The 21717-nt window shown below is 44.5% G+C and overlaps 2 protein-coding genes across 3 annotated transcripts in view; one reads left to right on the forward strand and one right to left on the reverse strand.

The window, feature by feature from the left end:
• The window catches only part of fam118b (family with sequence similarity 118 member B), a 57302-nt gene extending 54991 nt beyond the window's left edge, over window positions 1–2311 (forward strand). The window contains exon 8 of one of the 2 annotated variants that reach the window (XM_084327588.1): window positions 1560–2311. In XM_084327588.1, the coding sequence (XP_084183714.1) occupies window positions 1560–1579 (20 nt within the window). In that variant the 3' untranslated portion in view covers window positions 1580–2311. The remainder of the gene's footprint in view (window positions 1–1559) is intronic. The other variant, XM_084327586.1, reaches the window with a different exon arrangement.
• srpra (SRP receptor subunit alpha) overlaps window positions 1–21717 on the reverse strand; it is a 39166-nt gene that overhangs the window by 5040 nt on the left and 12409 nt on the right. The window contains exons 5-13 of the mRNA XM_084327575.1: window positions 21182–21342; window positions 20918–21080; window positions 16094–16247; window positions 12977–13110; window positions 12401–12522; window positions 12213–12299; window positions 7321–7493; window positions 6831–7044; window positions 5874–6037 (exon numbers count right to left, since the gene is read on the reverse strand). Coding sequence (XP_084183701.1) covers window positions 5874–6037; window positions 6831–7044; window positions 7321–7493; window positions 12213–12299; window positions 12401–12522; window positions 12977–13110; window positions 16094–16247; window positions 20918–21080; window positions 21182–21342 — 1372 coding nt within the window. The remainder of the gene's footprint in view (window positions 1–5873; window positions 6038–6830; window positions 7045–7320; window positions 7494–12212; window positions 12300–12400; window positions 12523–12976; window positions 13111–16093; window positions 16248–20917; window positions 21081–21181; window positions 21343–21717) is intronic.

The raw sequence follows: 21717 nt of genomic DNA on the forward strand, positions 1-21717 counted from the left end.
GATGATGAAATACAGTTTGATGGCAATCAGCGCGATATAAAAAATTCCAACTAGACGTACTTCTAGAAGTTACTACACGTCATCTGATGTTGACCGGATGGGCGAGGGGGCGTTTATAATTCCGTGGGCAGCGTTATACCAATCATCTAATGTGGGTCAAATGTTGATAATATCAGTTATTATCGAAGACGGTAACGTTACACGCTGAAACTCACCCCAGTCTCCGCGCGCCGTTGGGCGATCATCGTCGAGTAGAAATTGTATCATTATGGGATATATTATTACCCGGTCCATCTCCAGCTTGTATAATGGTATATATGTCCAAATCATGTTGTTTATCGAGTTATTGGCAATCGATCGCTATGTAGAGTGACGAGCTAGAGTCACGGGACATGTACCGAGTGGCCGGAAGCAATACGGACGTCTAGCAAAACCTCTAATGCGCTTCCTGTTAAGCGCTTGCGCCGATCGGCCACCAGATGGCGCTCCTGAACCGCCAGAGAGCTCAGTGGGTCCTGCTGGTGGATCTCAGGCCAGCGGAGGGACATTATGAATCCGATCGCAGATTTTTGAAATATTGATATAAAGACGACGTACAGCGTCCCCCGGCAACTTTAGCATGGCCAGCAAAGACGTCTAAAGACGGCTCCCGGCAGTCAAAGTGTTAAGCGATGATAGGCTAGCCGAGCCACAATGCTATGGTCGCTGCCATTAACGTTAGCATGTAAGCTAACGTCAACAACAATGGCGTCGATACTTTTTCTAACAGGAGTGAGTGAAGGAGGAGGAGTGAAGCCTGAACAGGATATCACAGGTTCACCCTTCTCATTGGTTGAAAATGGCCTTCATGTTTGTACATCGCCATCTGTTGCTTTGGCATTGTACTGCATGTATATTACATCAACAGTGTTAACCACTGAGCGACCTGGAGTGGATTGGAGCGGAGGAGAACTCTCGCTCCGGACGTCGCGCCGACTCATTTTAAAACCCACTCCTCGCTCACGTCAAAACCGGCCGCTCCGCGCCCCGCGCCGCTCACGCTCCGATCCGCTCACATGCACTGCCTCGTATGAAACCCTACATCTAGACTCAGTCTGGAGGAGGGATATACCAGACCTGGAGATAGACTTTGACTGGCAAGAAGCCTGGGCAAATGTACGCCTTGCATCAAGGAACCCGGACCATCAACAAATCAATCTTAACTATATTCACAGGACATACTTAACTCCTATAAGACTGAACAAAATGAGTCTTAAACAAGACTCCAAATGCTCCTTATGTACAAATGGGGACGAAGGGACATTTATGCACATGTACTGGGACTGCCCACCAGTTAAGATATTTTGGAAAGAAGTGACCCAGCAATTGTCAAATCTCTTAACTCTGGATATACCTGTACACCTGTGACGTACCTGGGTACGTGGGTTGGTCATTACCATTATTACTGTATTTATGACACCTTCTGAACATCAGGTTAGTATATTTAATGTGTTATGTTGTGTATATGATGTGTGTGTGTTGAACATGAGAGTTAATGCCGTCTCTTCTCTCCCTGTCAGGTGCTGCCCATCCCTACTGAAGAGTGCTGATTGCCTAATGAATAACAGCTGATGGCAGTCACATCAAGAGGGATGGGTAGCCAAATACCTGACAGCACACACACGTCTCGGGGGGCGTCATGGTGTCATTTTGCCAGTGACCAAGTGGAGTGAGGTGGCCTCTGGTTGCCACTGTTTTGTGTAGTGATTATTACTTTGCTGGTTATGCCAATTGCCACGGTATGTGGACTTTTGATTATGTGCTGCCTGCGTGGACCAAACCCTGTGGGGGGTAGGTATATTGTTGGCCATATTAGATTCGTCCTACACGGTGAACTGCATGGTTAGAGTGGTGTTCCTTCGGTCCCAGATTGCCAACCACGTGGCATGTGGTTGTGTGGTTCGGGTTTGCCTTGCTTATTATTGTTCTTCACCTTGTTTGTTCTCCCCTTACCCTTTTCCTTTGTGTGTGTTGTGGGTTGAAATCCCCACTGACAACATCCCTTTTCCCTTTGGGAAAAGGCCGTGGGTTGAAACCCCCACATTACAATAAAACCCAATTTACCATTTGAAAACGTCTTTGTTTACTATCTGCCTACCCGGGACTGTTTTGAACGGCATTTTTCTACTGAGGGGGTTGTTTCTGCTCATGTACCACCTGCCCAGTTACTATCTTATATGGTCGATAGACCTCTGTACATGACAACACCCCTCTGTATTACTGCTGAATGATGTCTTTGAGCATGCAGTACCTCCACAGCTAAAGAGATTGGTTTTATCCGGTATCACAGTGGCTAAAAAGCTGATAGCATCACAATGGTTTCAACCGGAAAAAATGTGCCGTAAGGTCTGGATTCTTACATATCTCGATGTGATTTATCAAGAAATATCAACAGCTAGAATTTTGGGTCTCAATGAATCCAAAATGGCAATGTGGTTAGAAGTGGTGGAGAGAATAAAAGCCAGCATATAATGGTAGTGTCTGGTTAGGAACAAATTATAATGGTTGGATTATCCAATGGGGGGTCCGGGAGGCCTGTAACTGTTCCGCAACAGTAAGTTACTTCCGGGGTAGGCCTGATTGGCCCCGACAGGCACGTGACGCGGCAAACTCAGGACGCGCAACGAGGCTGCTGAGAGCTGTCGCGCGGAAATAGGCTGTCTATTGCCATTCTCTAACACAAACTCTAACCTTAACCAGCTCCTTAACAGCGCCTAAACTTAACCCTTCTAACCTTAAGCAACTCCGAAACAATGCCTAACCTTAACCAACTCCGAAACAATGCCTAAACTTAACCGGCGAAATGAATGCACGTTAAAAAAGATTGCCATTCTCTAAGTCAAACTCTAACCTTAACCAGCTCCTTAACAGCGCCTAAACTTAACCCTTCTAACCTTAAGCAACTCCGAAACAATGCCTAACCTTAACCAACTCCGAAACAATGCCTAAACTTAACCGGCGAAATGAAACGGCGAAAGAATGCGAATGCACGTTAAAAAAAAAAAAAAAAAAAAAAATTGAAGGGAATCGAACTCGCCAGCAACGAGCCGTAGGATCCACAGCCATGCAGTCTTGCCAATTGAGCTATTTCTGGATACTGAATTAGGGGGCGGTTACTGGCATATAATGAGCTCCGCTCTGCCGCTACGCTCCGCGGCAGAGAAAGTTGCGCGTCACGTGCCTGTCGGGGCCAATCAGGCCTACCCCGGAAGTAACTTACTGTTGCGGATAAGCTATAAGCGTCCGGGAGAGGGGGGTACGAGCTGGATCATATGTGTATTTGTATATCCTATTGTGTGTTGTCATGTTTGTTTATGCGTTTGTTTAAAAAAAATAAATAAAATAAAATACAAAAAAAAAGCTTCTCTGTTCCATGTTTTGGTAGACACTCCCGCCTTAAGCCATAGCTGTGAAGGATTAGACCTCGACTTGTTTGTCTCCGTTTTTCAAGATGGCGTCTTGCTCGTAATCTCTTACCACCTAAACGCTTCACTACATTTTAGGTAAGAAAATAGGATATGCAATTGCTGGATCTTAGGCCTTGTCCAGACGACGCCGATTTTGGGTGTATCCGCCAAAGTATTTTATCGCATTCATGTTTCGTCCAGATGGAACCGTGTTCTGGGAGCTTGAATTTTTCTGAGAACGGGTCACAGAGTGAACAAATATTTTTTTTATAATTATTTTTTTGTCTTTTCTCCCATCCCAATTTAGTCGTTCCCTTCCTGGTCGTTGCGCGCATTTCCCCCCCACTTGCCGGCCTAGGGAAGGTTGATAGATACTATCACATGTTTGAAATGTCTCCTCCGATACATGTGGAGTCAGCCAGCTGCTTCTTTTCACCCGACAACGAGGACTGTCACTGGGGGAGCGTAACGCGTGGGAGGATCACACTACTTCCCCCAGTTCCCTTCCTCGCTGAGCAGGTGCCCCGACCGACCTGTAGGAGTCGCTGTTTACAACGACCAGGATACACACCCCACCGGCCAACACTGCCAATTGTGTATGGACAACCGACCAAGCCGGAGGTACCGCTGACAGCTGGATTCGATACCAGTGTCTCTGCGGTGGTAGGCAGACGCTTAGTCCGCTGCGCTACCCAGCCGCCCCCAGAGTGAACAAATCTGAAGATGCAATCAATCAATCAACGCCACCCTTGCATTCCTGTCTTTACAAGCCAGTACGCATCTTTACTGAACCGATGACGCGATAGCCCACCTCTCCCTTAACCCGCATGCGCATTATTAACATAGCTACCTACAACACACAGTAACATTAATACAATAACATGCATCATTGTTTACAATGAACGGGTGGGGCTAGTCGAAAGGACTGGACACAGGGACAAGTTAAACATCAATAAATTAATTTAATACAACAGGTAGTTCGAGCTACACTGTCGTGCCTACGACTGCACCATATTATATATGGCTTTGACACACTCCTGCCGATTAAAATCAGTAGCTCTTCCTCCTTATCGATTGCCTGTAGTTGCGTTTTGCGCATGTGAGCCGCGGTGTCTCTCTCCTCTCCTTTGGAAACTAGTGTTCGCTCAAAAGCACAGAACCGGACGACTAGCAAAAACAATAACACTTCTGGTCGGGGGGTTTCAAAATAAAAGAGCGACGTCTAAAACAGGAAAGACGTTTATTTTGTACATTTGTGGCAGCGATACAGCGTGTTCAGTGGTTTGGACGCACGTTGCACATAATTTCTTGAGATGATTTTACGGAATTTTTTTATTTTTTTTTTTTTCTCTTTCCGATTTTTCTCCCATCCCACTGTTAGTCGTTATGCCAATTCCCAACCCCCTTCCTGGTTGTTGCGCACTTTCCCCTACTGTTGGTCCGAGAGGCCGGAGACTGTCACATGCTTTCCTCCGACGCATGTGCAGCCAGCCGGCAGCCAGCCTGGCCGCGCAGATTCTCACTGGGAGAGTGTAACGTGTGGGAGGCCGCACTACCTCTCACCAGATCCTACCTTCGCTGAGCAGGCACCCCGACCGAACTGTAGGGGTCGCTGTCCACAACGCCCAGGACCCACCCACGGCTCCCCTCCCCCTAACTCAGCCAAACGAGTTAGTATAGCGATCAGCCCGAGCCACGGCAATGCTGACTCTCCGGGAGTCGAGACCGCAGCCTCTTACGGAAAACCTTTTTGAAATGAAAACGAAAAAGATCAGTTCCGTCTTCGTCTGGACAAGGCCTTACTTTATTATTTGAAGTGTGAGGAACGCAAAAGGAGGGAGAGGTGTGGCCCAAGCGCCCCTTTGTTGTCTGATGCAGGTGTGATGGTGCGATATATAGCGGCTGAAACATGTGGTATAAAGCGTTTCTTTAAAAAGGTAGATTATTTTATCCTGAATACGTCTTTTCCATCAAAATGATAAGCACAACTCTGGTATTCACAAATATGCATTCATCCTCATTAAGGACTTTATAGGGGTTCTCCTGCATGACAGCATTCAGTTGCTGGACAATTATGTGTGAAACAATGTTACAATTTTGTCGATAAGGTCAACTAATGGATTTTTTTGAGGACTATTAAATCGATCAAGAATATCTGGGAGTCTCACAATTCATCATGATTATCTTGGCAATATGGAACATTAAGATTCTAGATTGCCATTAACCTTCGTGTTACAAAGCTAGATATTACATGAGTCTTTCTGCTTGGCTAATCTTGGCAATCTCGTTTTTAGTGAGCTAACGATTTATATAGTTCATGAGAAAGTTGAAACCATATCACATACTATATCATTTTTAGAATTAGTAAAATTAATCTTCGGAGGATGTATTTCCCCCTCGCCTCTAGTAGGAAACCCAGAGTCTTACCAGCTGGTCGACGGCTTCATTGCCAACCAGAGCCTCCCCTACAAACAGCACCAAGTCGGGCATGTTGACAGCAATCAGCTTGGCCAGGGCTGTCATCAGGGGGGCGTTGTCCTGCATACGCCCTGCGGTGTCCACCAGCACCACGTCAAAGGCCTGGTTACGAGCTGGCGGGAGGAAACAGAATGAGTTCAGTAACTTACTTTGTACAAAAAAACACTAGGATTCTGGGCACAACATTTCTGTGTCGCCCACGTCTTTTTAAATTCCACTGATAAGTAACTGATAGTCAATTTATAAAGTCTTGTGTAAAGTAATGATTTGGTTTATTATAAAATAATGCAAATAATGTACAGAGCTCAAGCAAAGCTACTCTCGGACGGTGTGCAAATGTTTTTTTTCAATACATGAAAGAAAATATGATTTGAGAGAAGTTTGTAAATGTACTGTTCAAAAAGCAAGGGATTAAAATAAGATGTATTTCCTTGTATTGTTGGGGTTAACTAGTGGAACAATGCTAATATACATTTAAGACTGAGTCATTTGCTTTTGGTTTTCAAGAAATGGCTTGTATAGCTATTTTTGAAGGTTACAAATAAAAAATAAAAATCCTGTTTGAGTTTTAAATTGTTAAGAATATAGGACAGGCATGTATATAAGCAGTATGCTTCAGCCTGTACCTTTTCAGTCACTGCCAAAATCAAAGACTGTGATGATGAATGATTACTGGTATGCATATTGTATTGTGTGTGATGACTGAATAAAAACTACTACTACAATAATTAATAATTATTTAACACAGATTAGAATTCTGAGAACGTAACATTACAACATAACAACTAATGATAATGTCACAGTGAGTACTGGATTGGTCACTGACAGATCTGGAGTTGGAAAATTCAAAGATAGAATTCAGAGGAAACGTTCCAAAGAACATAGCTGAAGGGGTTAATATTCTACCATAGGCGATAGCCTCCATAGCGATCCCAGCGGCGTCTTTGCCGTAGCCCTTCTCATAAAGCTGCACCATTGTGCGTCCCCCGTGCTTCTCTGGAGGGTGCAGAGAGTTTAGGCGCCTCTGATGAGTCCGAAGCTGCTCCACCGCGCCGGCGCGGAACGTGTCACAGGCCGCTATCAGCACGGTAATCCCGTTCTCAATTAGCCAGAAGGAGATCTGCACAGGGAAAGGGGGAATTATTAAACTATGGGATTTTGCCCATTTATGACTCGAATCCTAACGTTCTGTTGTGAGGAGGATAATCTGATGTGTAACTCACCAACCTGTTCTCCGCCGGGGTAAAGCTGAGAGCAGACCTCTGGTGAACTGCAGATGCCATTTCCTCAACTATTTTGCAACTGTATTTGGAGACAGTTGAGGAAATAGTGTCTGCAGTTCAGTACAGGTTCTGCTCTTGTCTGGACCATGTATAGGACAGGTGGTAGGGCTCACCTTGGCCAGGTTGGTGGATTTTCCAACCCCGTTGACGCCACAGAAAGTGACGACAAAAGGCCGCCGCTGGGTCCGTGCCTCCAGGACGTCTCTCAGGATGTCCACTCTGTGTTTGGGCTGCAGGATGTGCACAAGAGAGTCCTGCAGGGCCTGCTTCACTGTCGAGGCCACAGCTACACACACAAACACATGAGAGAACAGTGGAGAAAGACTGTTAGGGTTGCCCAGCATCAGGCATGCCTTAGTGGAGAAAGACTGTTAGGGTTGCCTAAAATCCACTAGAATGCCTCTGCTTGATTGATTGATTGAAAATGTTATTAACAGATTGCAGAATGGGCACAATACAGTACAGCTCAATACACACAATTGTTAAGGGGATGCAGACCAGAGAAAGACTTTTGTCTTGTTTATATCAGGGTCCCCCATTTTCAATTCATCATGACATACACGACACACAGATATACATCATGAGTCATGACATTTATGACATACAAGATATACCAATATACAGTACAGTTTAAGAGACAGAGATCCTAAAAGAAAATATATACATTCGAGGGGGAAGAAACTGTACATTAGGAGGGGGTTGGGTGGGGGTTCGGACTTTTATGGGGGCCAGTTTCGAATTGCAGCCTCCCGTAGGTGCTCTTTGAGGGCGGTTTTGAAGGTGGGTAGGGATTCACATTCTTTGTCCATGTTGGGGGTAGCAAAAATTATTATCACGATTATTTGTCAATATTGAGATCACGGTTATTTTTTTATTTTAATTTTTTTTATTATCTTTTTCACACTCCTTTTCCCGTTTTTCTCCCATCCCAATGTTAGTCGTTATGCCAATTCCCAATCCCCCTCCTGGTCGTTGCGCACTCTACCCCCTACCGTCTTCCTCCGACACATGTGTAGCCAGCCCACCACTTCTTTTCACCTGGCAGCGCGGACTCTCACTGGGAGAGTAACGTGTGGAAGGTCACACTACCTCTCCCAGATCCTTCCCTTGCTGTGCAGGCGCCACGACCGAACTGTAGGAGTCGCTGTTTACAACGACCAGGACCCACCCACGCCGGCTTCCCACCCGCTAACACTGCCAATTGTGTTAGTATGGACAGTCGGCCAAGCCGGAGGCACCACAGCCGGATTTGATCCCACTGGCTCTGTGGTGGGAGCTCACGGTTATTTAACACATTTTTAACAGTGGATTTCTTGAACTTTAAAATAGAATTAAACTGAACAATTTAAACATGACTTAGCTTAAAAACATGACCTGACTTGAAAACATGAACCGACTTAAAAACATGAACTGACTTAAAAACATGAAAAGGCATTCCTTTTCACACGGGTTAACTCGCCATGCGTTGAGTGCCAGGCCTGAGAAAACCCGAGAAATCTCTGGTTTTAATCGTTATTGATTTTATTAGAAATATCCATTCATTTTTCATCCATCCATCCAGCCTGACGTTATCATTGGGAATGGGTCTGAGCTCGAAAAGGGCAAATACCACCGCCTATCGTCTCCCGGATGGTATTGCACATCATTGAATTGGATTGGGTGGGGCTGTGCATCAGAAAACACAAAATCCCTTCTCTGGCAAGCAGTATCTGTTACCACATTCACTGGGGAGGCTCGGAGCAGCTTTTGATTGTGTGTTTTGGTGCTATAAACGCGATCAATATTTGGAATGGCGATCAGGAATTGGATTCATCTTTTTGCAGAACATCTGATGTGAGGTAAGGACTAACCCAGGACCAGTCTTGGGTTAATCAGATGTTTTTTTCACAGCGATCACAACGTGTGTGTGTGCGTAACGTTAGCGCTGAGCACGGCATGGATAATCGATTTTTCAGCCCGCTTCTCTAGCGTGCATAAGTACACATACTATCGATTAGGGATGCCCCGATCGATCGGCCAGCGATCGGTATCGGCCGATATTCAGAATAAATATGAGATCGGTGAATTCCGATAATGCTTTATTTTCGCAGATCGTGAAAACCGATCAATGACACGCGCGGAAAACATGATCCAATTCTCAGCGGAGTTCTCACTCGCTCTTCTCTCACAGCCACACTCTGCTGCTGCACGTCTTGCCCCTCCCACTCACAGACCCGTCATGTCAACAAACCCTTACGGCAAGAGTCGAGTGCATGAGCAGCTCAGAGCTCCTCTTTCAACATAACAAGCATTAAACAAAATGGCCCGTCAACTATTCACTTTAGTTTAATACATGAGGCGTTGTCTAATGTTATCTAGCTACTGATAGCTCCTGATATCAACGTCTGATATCATCAGTTTGGCATTCGTTTTCGCAGGTGCTGGCTAGTGTTGGCTAACTAGCTATCGGTCCGTGAGCTAACGTTAGCTACCTAGCTAACGTTACTGTTTAAACAAAATGATCCAGTCAACTATTCACTTTAGTTTAAAGTTAAAGTTAAAATGACAACGTGTTTTGTGTATTCCACTAAAGAGCTATTATCGTGGAATTTCTCTGGAATTACTAGAAATCTCAAACTATACTCGTATTCAAAACGGTATAAAACGGAAATGTACCAATGAAAAAACAATCCGTTTCGTACATGTTGACTGCAAGCAAGTCATTGATAAGCGAGGGGTGTTTTAGACCCCTAGCCATAATTTAAGATATAGTTTAAGCGTTCGCCAATTTCCCCGGCCTCCCATTGACTTCCTTATTGGCACGCTAGCCCTATTATGGTCAAAGGGGCATGGCACTGAGTGTGTTAAGAACCACTGCCTTAATCAAACTAATTAAATTGTATAAAAGTGTTGGGAATATAACTTCATGTTGAAGTTGATAATGAAGAGTCCACGTTATGAAGCCCAGGTTTGGTCATGTTAACTTTAAAGCCCAACTTGCAGGTTAAACCCTACTCTTCAATTATGGGTAGTTTACATCATTGGTATCTAATTTCATTATTTATTTTTTTCCATTTGATGCCGGAAATGCCACTCAGAGTTAAAAAGGGCCACGCACGAATAACATGCACGCGCGAATCAAAAAAGCTTATCAGAGCTATCAGGGCCATGACGTCACGCGAGGCAACTTTCCCCTACTTCTGATCCACTACAAGGAGTTTTGACGAGTGCAGAAAGCTATTTCCTTGATCTAAATGGACGCCTTACAAGACGCAAATGGGTTTAATCGTCGGAGACTTTGATGGACCAGCTACAACTGGTTGAAACAAGGTAGTTATAATGTTTTTAATGTCGTAAAAAAATAACTACATTTACCACTAGGCAGCCTGTTGTTCAGTACAGCAGCGCTACTGGTCTGTGGGCTGTTGCCTTATCCCCGGGTCATAGTACCAAGCTGGCTATATGGCTCTGGCTAACGTTACCCCGCTAACGTTAGCTTAGCACTATGTCTACTGTCGTGCATGTAAAAGAGTTTTGGGAACGAGTAAAATGTGTAGGTCCTCTTCTCAGACCTGTGGGGCAAAGCACTGCACACACACCATTTTAAATCGGGTGATGTTAGGAGTTTCAAGAATGCTGGCTAGCAAGCTATGCGCCCCGGCATGTTGATATGATAGTAGCCCCTTTAGCCCCACTCGGTGCATCAGTGACGATAGCTATGAGCTAACTAACGCTACAAGCTCAAACACCTTAGTTATAACTACTACTATTGTCGTGTCCATAAGTTCCCTGGCATAATACAGTACTTGTGAGGACAAAGGTATACAAAGAGGAGAGAACCATTTTAAATCGGGTATTCATGCCGGCTGGCAAGCTAGACGTCGGGGCATGTTAGCACAATGGCTACCAAGCTAAACTAAGCTACGTTGGCGTCTGGCGTTGTGGACACAATATGTACAGCGACGCAATGATTTACATTATTACAAATATGGTAACGTGGTTGTGGCTTTTACAAATAGTGGTTGGCTTTGGAGATGGATGGCTATGATCACGGAGCAATAGTGTTGTTAGGTGAAACGGATCATTCATTACTCCTCGGCTAGTAGTAGCAAGGCTCTCTGCCTGCCACTAGCTGTGTGTGACTCTCAGAGCCCCTCGCTGCCCTGCACCTCACGTGACGTCAGCATTAAGATGACACACGCACGTTATTGATCCATGGATTAAAATATCCATGTGCGTGGTGATTGTGTTGGGCAGACAAAATGTTTGATAAAAACGCTAAAACTTGGTCAATTTCAATAATTTTTTTTCCCTTCTTCATGAAAGTCACCGTTGGCCTAGTCCACATTGTTTATTGAACAAAAATACAACCTGCAAGTTGGCCTTTAAGGTTGATAAGAGAATGCTATACTTTTGCTGTATGTTATTAATGTCAATGTTTCACCAAATCTGTAGGTGTCGATGGGGAAGCCGACGGTGGTGTAATGCAAAGTGTGGGATCAGTCCCGATGGCAGTGTATAAAAGGAGGCGTTTCTAGCACGATGGGATTCACTATGGAGCCTCCAGGAGGTGTCGTGGAGGAGCCTGTGATGCGTCTGTGATCACCCAAAAGGTATTCCTTTGATAACTCCAGGACTAATAAAAGAGTATGGTGTAAATTATATTGCACGATATATCTGCTAGCAGCTAGCATGTCGATATTGGTATTTTTTATTTAATTTTTTTTTTACAACTGTCCGATGTTGAACTGATGATTATTTCTGCAGGTTTCTTTTTACTTTGGGTACTTTCACAACATTGAAATGGACTGCAAAAACAGAAGAGGTTATTTTCCACTCTAAAGGTGTTTTCATGTCTTATCTTTTATGTACAAAATTGGATTAGGTCTACCGTTTATTTATACAGACCACATCATATCAGGAAATGTATTAGCGGTATCGGCCAAAACGTCCATATCGATGTATCCTCTGAATTTGACATTGCAAGAAGGGTAAGCAAGGTGAGTGGTTGTCAAGGGTTACTTACTGCTGAAGGTGCCCATGACTTTGCCCTCCAGTTTCTTGGCTACAGAGTCGCAGAGCCGAGAGGAAATGTCAGCTGCTACATTCTTAGCTGTGAGTAAACACAAAGGAAAATGTAAACAATCAATCTAGTTTCAGGCTACGTATAAATGGTCACAATGGGCAGTAACTAAATGGATTGTGATGTCGTACCGATGAGGTGGTCCCTCATCTTGTCCAGCACTGGCTCCATGTCTTCCTGAGTCAGGCTCTTGGAACCCACTAGGCCCTTCAGCATCCCAAACATGCCCCCAAAACCACCACTCTTTTTGGGGCTGTGGAGGAAGCAAAGAACAGAGCAGTGTAGAGAGTTATACATGTCCAAAGAGTTTGAGCAAGCCAGTATAGAATATCAATATAATACCATCTTATAATATCAAACTCCATGGACTACATTCACACGGTGGACATTTTGCTCTTATGTCATGCTCAGGTTGGGTTCCTTTCCACCCTGTTCCCACCTTAGTGATACATTGTAACAATTAAGCATTACAAAACCACAATCTGAAAGATTCAAAAAGACAGTGTGACTACTTAGGGATTCATTTTGTAACAGGAAGTGATACTTCTTCCCTCTATTCTAATCAAATTCTCAAATAGGCATCACCAATTAATTCCAATGCCAATTGTTTGCCAAAGGATAAGCCTGTGCAAGCATAGTGCCACGACTCTGAGGCAAGAATCTAAAACAGAAATCTACATTCTCAACCTAAAAGCGAAGGGTCTTACACTTTCTTGCTCAATTTGGCGACTACCACTCTCTCTTCCTCCTCCTCCTCCTCCTCCTCGTCGTCGTTGTCTCCCTCGCTGGACTCGTAGTCCACAGAGAGCAGGTCTCCCTTCATGGTTTTCAGCTGCATCGCCTGAAACACAGACAGACATGCTCTTGATTTTTAACAGGCTGGATTCTCAGGAAGACTGCAGAAAAACAGCATGAAGTCATGATCATGATCATCATGAAACACGGTTCCTGCAGGTTAAAATTAAGACTTGTTTAAAGACCTTTTATACGCTATTTGGAACATTCTTAACCAATTGTTAATCAGAATATAAAAATCCAAGGACTCCAGCAGACACCGGGAGTGTTCACTTTAATTCATAGTTGTAAATAAGACAAGGCGTTTCGCATCATGGCCTTCCTCATGTTCGCTCTCCATCCCTTCAAACCTAAAGTGGATTTCAACACTCCTGGGCCCTCATTTATCAACAATGCTTAGAAAGTGTTCTATTTTCGTTCTTAAGCACAGAATTTAGAATGTCTCTACGCACAGAAAAATTGGGATTTATCAACCGTGCGTGCACAGGTCCTACGCACACTCCGTGTTGATAAATACCATTTGTTCTTAACGTCTATGCTCGTGCACGATTATCCATAATGGTCATGAAACACCCCCATGGGATGTGAAATAATGGTCTAACCCGAGCGAACTCTGAGAAACTTCACGAGCGAGATTGATCACTGAGGTCTAACCAACTAATTCAACGTATACAGCATTTCCCGTTGTGAACAATCTTATTTAGAAACATGACACACAGAATAATAGTATTTAGCGTTTTATTTTAAACAATATTTAATCGTATGATTATAGAATATAGATATCTTTAGAGAATAAATAAATCCAATGAAGTTGTCAAGTTCACACAGTCAGACAACTCCGCTGAGGAGGAGGGAGCGTGCAGACTGCAGACTATCTTCGGTGCGCCGGGAGCCAAGGATGTTGACTGACCCAGTCCTGCTACAGAACCAGCACATTGCAGAAATAAATGACAAGCTGACCCGACATTAAGCACTGTAATGACTGAAATGAAATCAATTTCAGCATGCCAACTCTGCGCTCTACAATGCCTATTGTGCGCTCGTGAGCCTGTGGTTCTGGTCAGAGTCATTATGGCTTCAGTGGATAACCCTGATCTGCATTTAAGTGATGTTTTAATTATAGATACCAATAACATTACAATTGAATTAAATACAATTAGGCCTGAATGAGTTGTGTTCCTCCCAGCCACCGGCAACGACATTATCAGCCAAATTTGCTCCACGCTCCAATGTGGGTCTCAAATTGCGGTACAAATCAAGGAGAATGTGCGATTGATTTATTGATTGAAAACTTTATTAACAGATTGCAGAATGGGTACAATACAGTACAGCTCAATACACAATTGTTAAGGGGATGCAGACCAGAGAAAGACTTTCGTCTTGTTTACATCAGGGTCCCCCATTTTCAATTCATCAGGACATATATGACATACAGATAGACAGTACTGTCTGCTACATCTATACATTTATGACATACCAGATTTGCAAATACAGTAGTTTGTGATACAAAAAGAGTCCAGAAAAGGGAGTATATACATTTGACGTAGAAAATGTACATTGGAGGAGGTTGGGTGGGGTTGTGTGGGGGGGGGTTGGGTAGGGAGGGGTTGGGGGGTTGGGTAGGGTGGGGTTGGGGGACACACACTGTACAACTGTACAAGCAAAACTGTACATTGGGATATTGACAACCATACTAGGTAATTTACATTGGAGGGGGTTGGGGGGGGGGGGGGGGGGACTCTACTTGGAGGGGGTTCGGGTAGCGAACTCTACTTAATATTATTATGTTCTCTCTCTGCAAATAGACATGCCCTATATCTCTGAAAACATCTGAGCGCACACCGCGAGAAGTATTCCTATAATAACGCTATGAACCAGGCTGAATTCATTCGGAAATACCTATTCCAAATGCTATTTAGGGTTTGACAATAATTACACTAATGTCGCTATTTTACAATGCACTATAGTGAATTACGGGTCATACAGGACACGTCATTGTTTGCATGAAACTGATGAAAGCATAATGCCGTCCGTCTGCAGTCTTCATATTCTACCGCTGGGCGCCAGGTACGCACCGCCTGAGCTGTGCGTAAATATACGCACAAAGTCAAGCACACGTTCAAATTGATAAGTCCCACACTTTGCTTAGAAATGATCGTACGCTGCAAGAGGCTGCGGTCTCGACTCCCGGAGTCAGCATTGCTTGGGGCTTGGGCTGATCGCTATACTAACCCGTTTGGCTGGGTTAGGGGGAGGGCATGTCATGGGTGGGAATCTGGCGTTGTGGACAGCGACGCCTACAGGTCAGGTCTGGGCGCTTGCTCAGCAGAGGCAGGACTTGATGAAGGCAGCGTGACCTCCCACACGTTACACTTCACCAATGAGAGTCCTCGCTGCCAGGTGAAAAAAGAGTCACTGGCTGTCGCAGCGCGTGTCGGAGGAAGCGTGCGGATGACTTCAGGGTTCCCTTGTACCGACCAGTGGGAGAACATGCACACAACAACCAGGTAGGGGAGGGGGGGAATTGGCACAACGACTAAATTGGGATGGGGAGAAAACAGAGAAAAATCAGAGAAAGATAAAAAAAAAAAGGAAAAAAAGAAATGATCATACGCACGGGTTACGCACATATCTGTGCGTACGCACCATTGATAAATGAGGGCCCTGGTGTGCTGCTGGATGACTTTGATGTTGAAACGTTGTATTGTTCCAGCCCTGCTGCACCCTGGATGAAGAGCATGGCTGTGCACACAAGGCACCCACTGATCTCAGATCTGTTTACTACAGTGTTTGTTTGCATTAACAGCCCTTTTACAGTCAAATAATACAACAAATACAATAAAAAAAAAAAAACTAAAACCTATATTACTTGTCTAGTGTTAGTCGTTGCATGAAGACCTCAGCCAATCAACTAGACTCAAAAACATGTCTCCATTCTTATTTTTGGTGGTGGGGCTATCCTTTTTGTCAACCACTACTAAATATAAAACGTACTGTAGCCTTTATCGTGTATTCCAACGGGTTCTTACCGGGTCATTTTGCAGGTCCTGGGCCTGGTCGCTGGCGTCATGGGCGCCATTTCCATTTCTGGAGCTGTAATCCAGTTCGTTGGTGCTGTTGCCCCTCAGTTCCCACACACGCTTCTCCTTCCCTTTGGGCTTCTGGCTGGGCTTGGGGGACTTACTGGAAAACAATTACAGTACCACTTGTATTTACACTGCAGTAGTACTTTCTAAGCAAGACAAAAGGGAGACACAAAACCAGGTTATGGTCCTCCTCCTTTCCACCTCCTATCCTCTCAAACTCCTCAAAGCTGAGAGTTGAAACTTGTGTATGCTTTTTTTTTTTTAATGGAAGGAAAACCCATTTAGTTCATATCAGTGTCCACATTCATAAAAAAATATATATATTTGTAAAATACTAAGCGTATTATCGATACTTAGTCAGACAACATTATAAACTGAAAGTGATGTGCCGATCTGCGCAGACAGCAGAGCTATTATATAGGTCTGTGTGAAGTACAGTCGTAGTGCAGAGTATCCTTAACTTCATGTGGGGGAGAAAAAGAAGGCACTGGAGACAATGCGACACAACGATGGCGGAGGATTTGGCAATCGGATTTAAACCCTGCAGCAGTGAAAGCTCGACTGGAGAGGAACTCAGAGGACCAGTTCCTGTTGGTTTATTTTTAGATCAGAACCCGATGTCAACTCCGTCTGTCCAACAAATGGATACTCCTCCTCATTGAAAATCATTGAAGGATCAAACCTTGCAGTATCAGACTATTTTTTCTCCTTTTACCAAATCAGTGAAGGATACATATTGATGACTGGAGAGTGAGTTTACAGGTGGATCTCTCCGATACCCCTTTTCCACCTAATCTCAAACCAGTCCCCTTTTTTTTTATCGACTTTTTCTCCTTCTTTTCTATTTTTCTCCCATCCCAATTTTCACCTCGCCAATTCTCCCCTCCCCTGTCTCGAACGTTACTAGACTATGCCTCCCACTGGTCGGCTGCAGTGAGGACCAAGCCTTGCATCATGTGTCCCCTCCAGTACACAAGGAGGCAGCTGTCGCATCTTTTCACCTGAACAGCACGATCTCTCAGTGGCGAGGAGTAACGCGTGGGAGGCTCACACTGCCCCCGATACTTCCCGATTCTGCTGTACAGGCGCACCAGCCGACCTGTAGGAGTCGCTGTCCACAACGTCCAATCCCCACCCACCGGCTTTCCCACGCCTAACACTGCCAATTGTGTTAGTATGACGACCGGCCAAGCCGGTAGCAACGCCGAGAGCTGGGCTCGATACCAGCATCTCCTGCGTTTGTGGCGAGCGCCTTGCCCACTGCGCCACTCAGCCGCCCTTATCTCAACCCAGTTCTATGTGTTTTGACAGCCAAAGAACTGGCTCACTGCCAGGAAAACTGGTTCCACAGCAGCACCGTTGGTCTAGAACCAAGAACCACTACATCATCGGCTGGGGGGGGGGGTTATTGAGAGCAACAAGACCAACTAACACTCAGCTCGGAAATAGGCAAAATCTACATATGGCTCGCTGATAACAAACTATCATTACACGGGCAAAACAGAGTCCATTCTCTTCGGTTCAAATAACAAACTCAGCAAGACCGACGGCTTCTCAGTTACAGTGGGTGACAAAACAAGGAAAGATGAAATTACCTACCTGGGTTCCATCCTAGAGGCGAATCTTTTCCGTGACAAAATGGCATCCAATGTAATAAAAAAAAGTCAACTGAACGAACTTGATTCTTGTACCGGATCTCCTCTCTGGTAAACAAGAATACCCTGAAGACTCTGGCAGGAGCACTCATTCAAGGGTACTACGACTATGCTTACACCTCATGGTACCAAAGCACCTCAAAGGCGCTAAAAACAAAATTACAAACATCTCAAAACAAACTGGTCAGACTACTGCTTGACCTTACTCCTAGAACCCACCTCACCCCTGCCCACTTTGACAACCTAGGATGGCTTAGAGTAGACGACAGAGTACAGCAACTTGCAATGGGCCTGGTCTACAAGATACACTACACGACCAAGGTACCCATGTACATGTCAAAATACTTCCCAAAGGTCAGTGAATACCACGATCACAACACCAGAGGGAGCTCCACAAATCATGTTAAACCCAGATTCGGCTCAAACAAGGGACTAAACACGTTTTGAAATTATGCCACGTCAATGTGGAACGCCCTACCCAAAGCTGTAAAGGAATGTGAATCACTACCCACTTTCAAAACCACTCTCAAAGAACACCTACGGGGGACTGCAATTAGAAACTGGCCCCTGTAAATGTCCTAACCCAACCCCCTCCAATGTACAGTAAATGACCAAGTATGGTTTTGTCAATATTCCAATGTACAGTTTTGCTTGTACAGTTGTACAGTGTTCCCCCCCAACCCCTCCTACACCCCCCCCCCCCCCCCCCCCCCCCCACCCCTCCTACCCAACCGCGTGTATCCTTTCCGCAACGGAATTCGGTGCCCGGGTTCCTCTGATTGGCCGCGACCCCCACGTGACCCGCCCCCCTATCCACCGCTCTGCCGTGTGCGGCAGAGCTCGCTTCCTCATTGTTTACATCAGGGTCCCCCATTTTCAATTCATATAGAACGACTACGCCGTAACAAATCATTAAAAAAATATACCGTTAACTGGAATATGTTGTGCCTTTACACATATGTTGGATTATGTAATTGGTTTGTCATGACAAACAAATAAAAAAAATCGCGATTTACCCGCTGGCTACAACAACACTCAGTGACTGCATGTAGTCAGAGCCAGAGCTCAGCGATCACTGTGTGTTGTTGTAGCCAGCGGGTAAATCGCGATTTTTTTATTTGTTTGTCATGACAAACCAATTACATAATCCAACATATGTGTAAAGGCACAACATATTCCAGTTAACGGTATATTCTTTTAATGATTTGTTACGGCGTAGTAGTTCTATATGAATTGAAAATGGGGGACCCTGATATAAACAAGACAAACGTCTTTCTCTGGTCTGCATCCCCTTAACAAATTGTGTGTATTGAGCCGTACTGTATTGTACCCATTCTGCAATCTGTTAAATAAAGTTCTCATTCATTCATTCATTCATTCAGTCAATACTTCCATGCGTATAAATTGAGGAAGCGAGCGAGTCCGCGGCCGCTCGCTCTGCCACGGTGGGGCTCGCTCTGCCGCGTGCGGTGGATAGGGGGGCGGGTCACGTGGGGGTCGCGGCCAATCAGAGGAACCCGGAAACCGAATTCCGTTGCGGAAAGGATACACGCTACCCAACCCCCCCCCCCCACCACCACCACCCACCCAACCACCTCCAATGTACAGTACCCCCACCCACCCAACCCCACCTACCCAACCTCCCCCGATGTACAGTTTTTACGTCAAATGTATATACTCTCTTTTCTGGACTCTTTTTGTATCACAAACAGTACTGTATTTGCAAATCTGGTATGTCATAAATGTATAGATGTAGCAGTACTGTCTATCTGTATGTCATATGTAATAATAATAATAATAATGGATTGGATTTATATAGCGCTCTCTCTTTACTCAGAGCGCTTCACAGAGTCCATTATTCGTTCATACACAGTCATACCGGTGGTGGTAAGCTAGAATTGCAGCCAGAGCTGCCCTGAGGCAGACTCACGGAAGCGTGGCGAATAATCAACGCCTACGGCCCCTCCGACCACCACCAACATTCATTCACATGCATACACATTCATACGAGGCAAGTAGGTTAAGTGTCTTGCCCAAGGACACAACGGCAATGGGATGGACATGGGCTTGAGCGGGATTCGAACCACCAACCCTTCGATCATTGGACGCCCGCTCTACCCCCGAGCCACGCCGCCCTGTACTGATGAATTGAAAATGGGGGACCCTGATGTAAACAAGACGAAAGTCTTTCTCTGGTCTGCATCCCCTTAACAATTGTGTGTATTGAGCTGTACTGTATTGTACCCATTCTGCAATCTGTTAATAACGTTTTCAATCAATCAATCAATCACTAGAGCGCATGTTAAAAACATCAAGCTTCGGTTCGGACATGGTGGTGAAACTCATTGTTGATATACCTATGAAATAAAAACAATTCCTCAGCGAATCTCTTAGTTACATCAAATATTGTGTTGTCAGAACATTCTTATGTTCATAGGTCAAGTATTTAATGTTCACTGTTCGCCACAGTCATCTGCTGATCAACCAGGAAATACGTATGTGAAATGCATATTAGAATCTGATAAATCTAGTGATCCATGCACAAGAGTGATCATTTTTTCCAGCAAAGTATTTAGAATGTTATAATCCTAATTTATATTCTCCTTTGGTTCATTACAATTTACTCAATCATAGGGGATATACATTCCCTGAGGTCCATAGATGTCCCTAGATACCAATAACATGTAAATTTACCTTGTAGAAGTGGATAAATCTTCCGTGTACTTGGGTATGTACTTTTACTTTTCAGAAAATATGGCTAGGGCTTAAGAGGTTAATGAATTTATCATTTAAAACATTTTGGCAGGTCCAAAATGAATGCATATATTCCCCTCCCTACTTTCCCATTTCCCCACGTGGAATGCACCAGATTGGATAAAATGGCATTTAATGGCATGCTGGTGCTTGAATGTTGCTTAGCATTCTATAGCACCTTTAAAAACAGCAGAGGTTGAGTACTTCCATTATTATTATTACTTCCAGATGATATATCACATTCACAGTCTAAGTGATTAGATTGACTTTACAACAGCAAATACCTGGGCTTGCCAAAACAGAGATATATATGGTTCTTCAGTGCAAGGGTTCAATTGATAAATAATTGATTGCTCACGTTGGTTTCTCAACTGGTACCCGTGTGCGCTTGCGGAAGAACTCCTCTTTTTTCTTCTGGATAATCTCCTCCTGGGTCAAAATCTCGTCTCCATTCTCAAGCGTCTTCTCGCTGGCAGTTGACACTTTGACTTGTTCCCCTTTGACAGGCTCAGCTGCAGGAGCTGAAAGAAAACACGGCAGTCACAAGCGGTAATCTAATGAAGCCAACCACGATGTCATAAACCAAAACCGCTGTCATTACTCAGTCTAACATTTCACTTACCCTCTTTTTTGGCATTCTTATTCTTCTTGCCACCCTGTTCCTTTCCTTTATCACCACCTTTCGTTTCGATCATAGACTTCACCGTTTTTTGGGACTTCAGGGACTCTGTGAATGTCCGCATAGAGGTGGGGCCTCGTGCTTTGCTGCTGTCCTCTGCCTCTCTGATGGAAACATGATTATGTATCAACATCAATTTAGTCAGCTGTTAAATTAGGCTTGTATGAACAAATGTGAGGGCATATAGTAGTGTACAGTTAAGTATTCTTAGCTATTTCACATAGTCGATTATTGTATATTGGAGCTTGTCTTGTGTGTGTGTACTAATCCAAGTCTCTAGTCCTTTGTCGTGTTTACTTGTAGTTATATGTTATTATGATGTAAGTATTATGTTGCATGTAGGTTTTTTTGGGGACCCCAGGAAGAATAGCTACTGCAATGCTGTAGCTAATTGGGGATCCTAGGCCTAACAAAAGAAATTGTGTGGTTCCTGTTGGTTGTCAGTTAAGGCCATGGGTAGGTAGTGAAGGATTTGGGGT

The sequence above is a fragment of the Notolepis coatsorum genome, assembly GCF_963971535.1.
Source record: "Notolepis coatsorum genome assembly, chromosome: 1".
In the NCBI taxonomy this organism is placed as follows: domain Eukaryota; kingdom Metazoa; phylum Chordata; class Actinopteri; order Aulopiformes; family Paralepididae; genus Notolepis; species Notolepis coatsorum.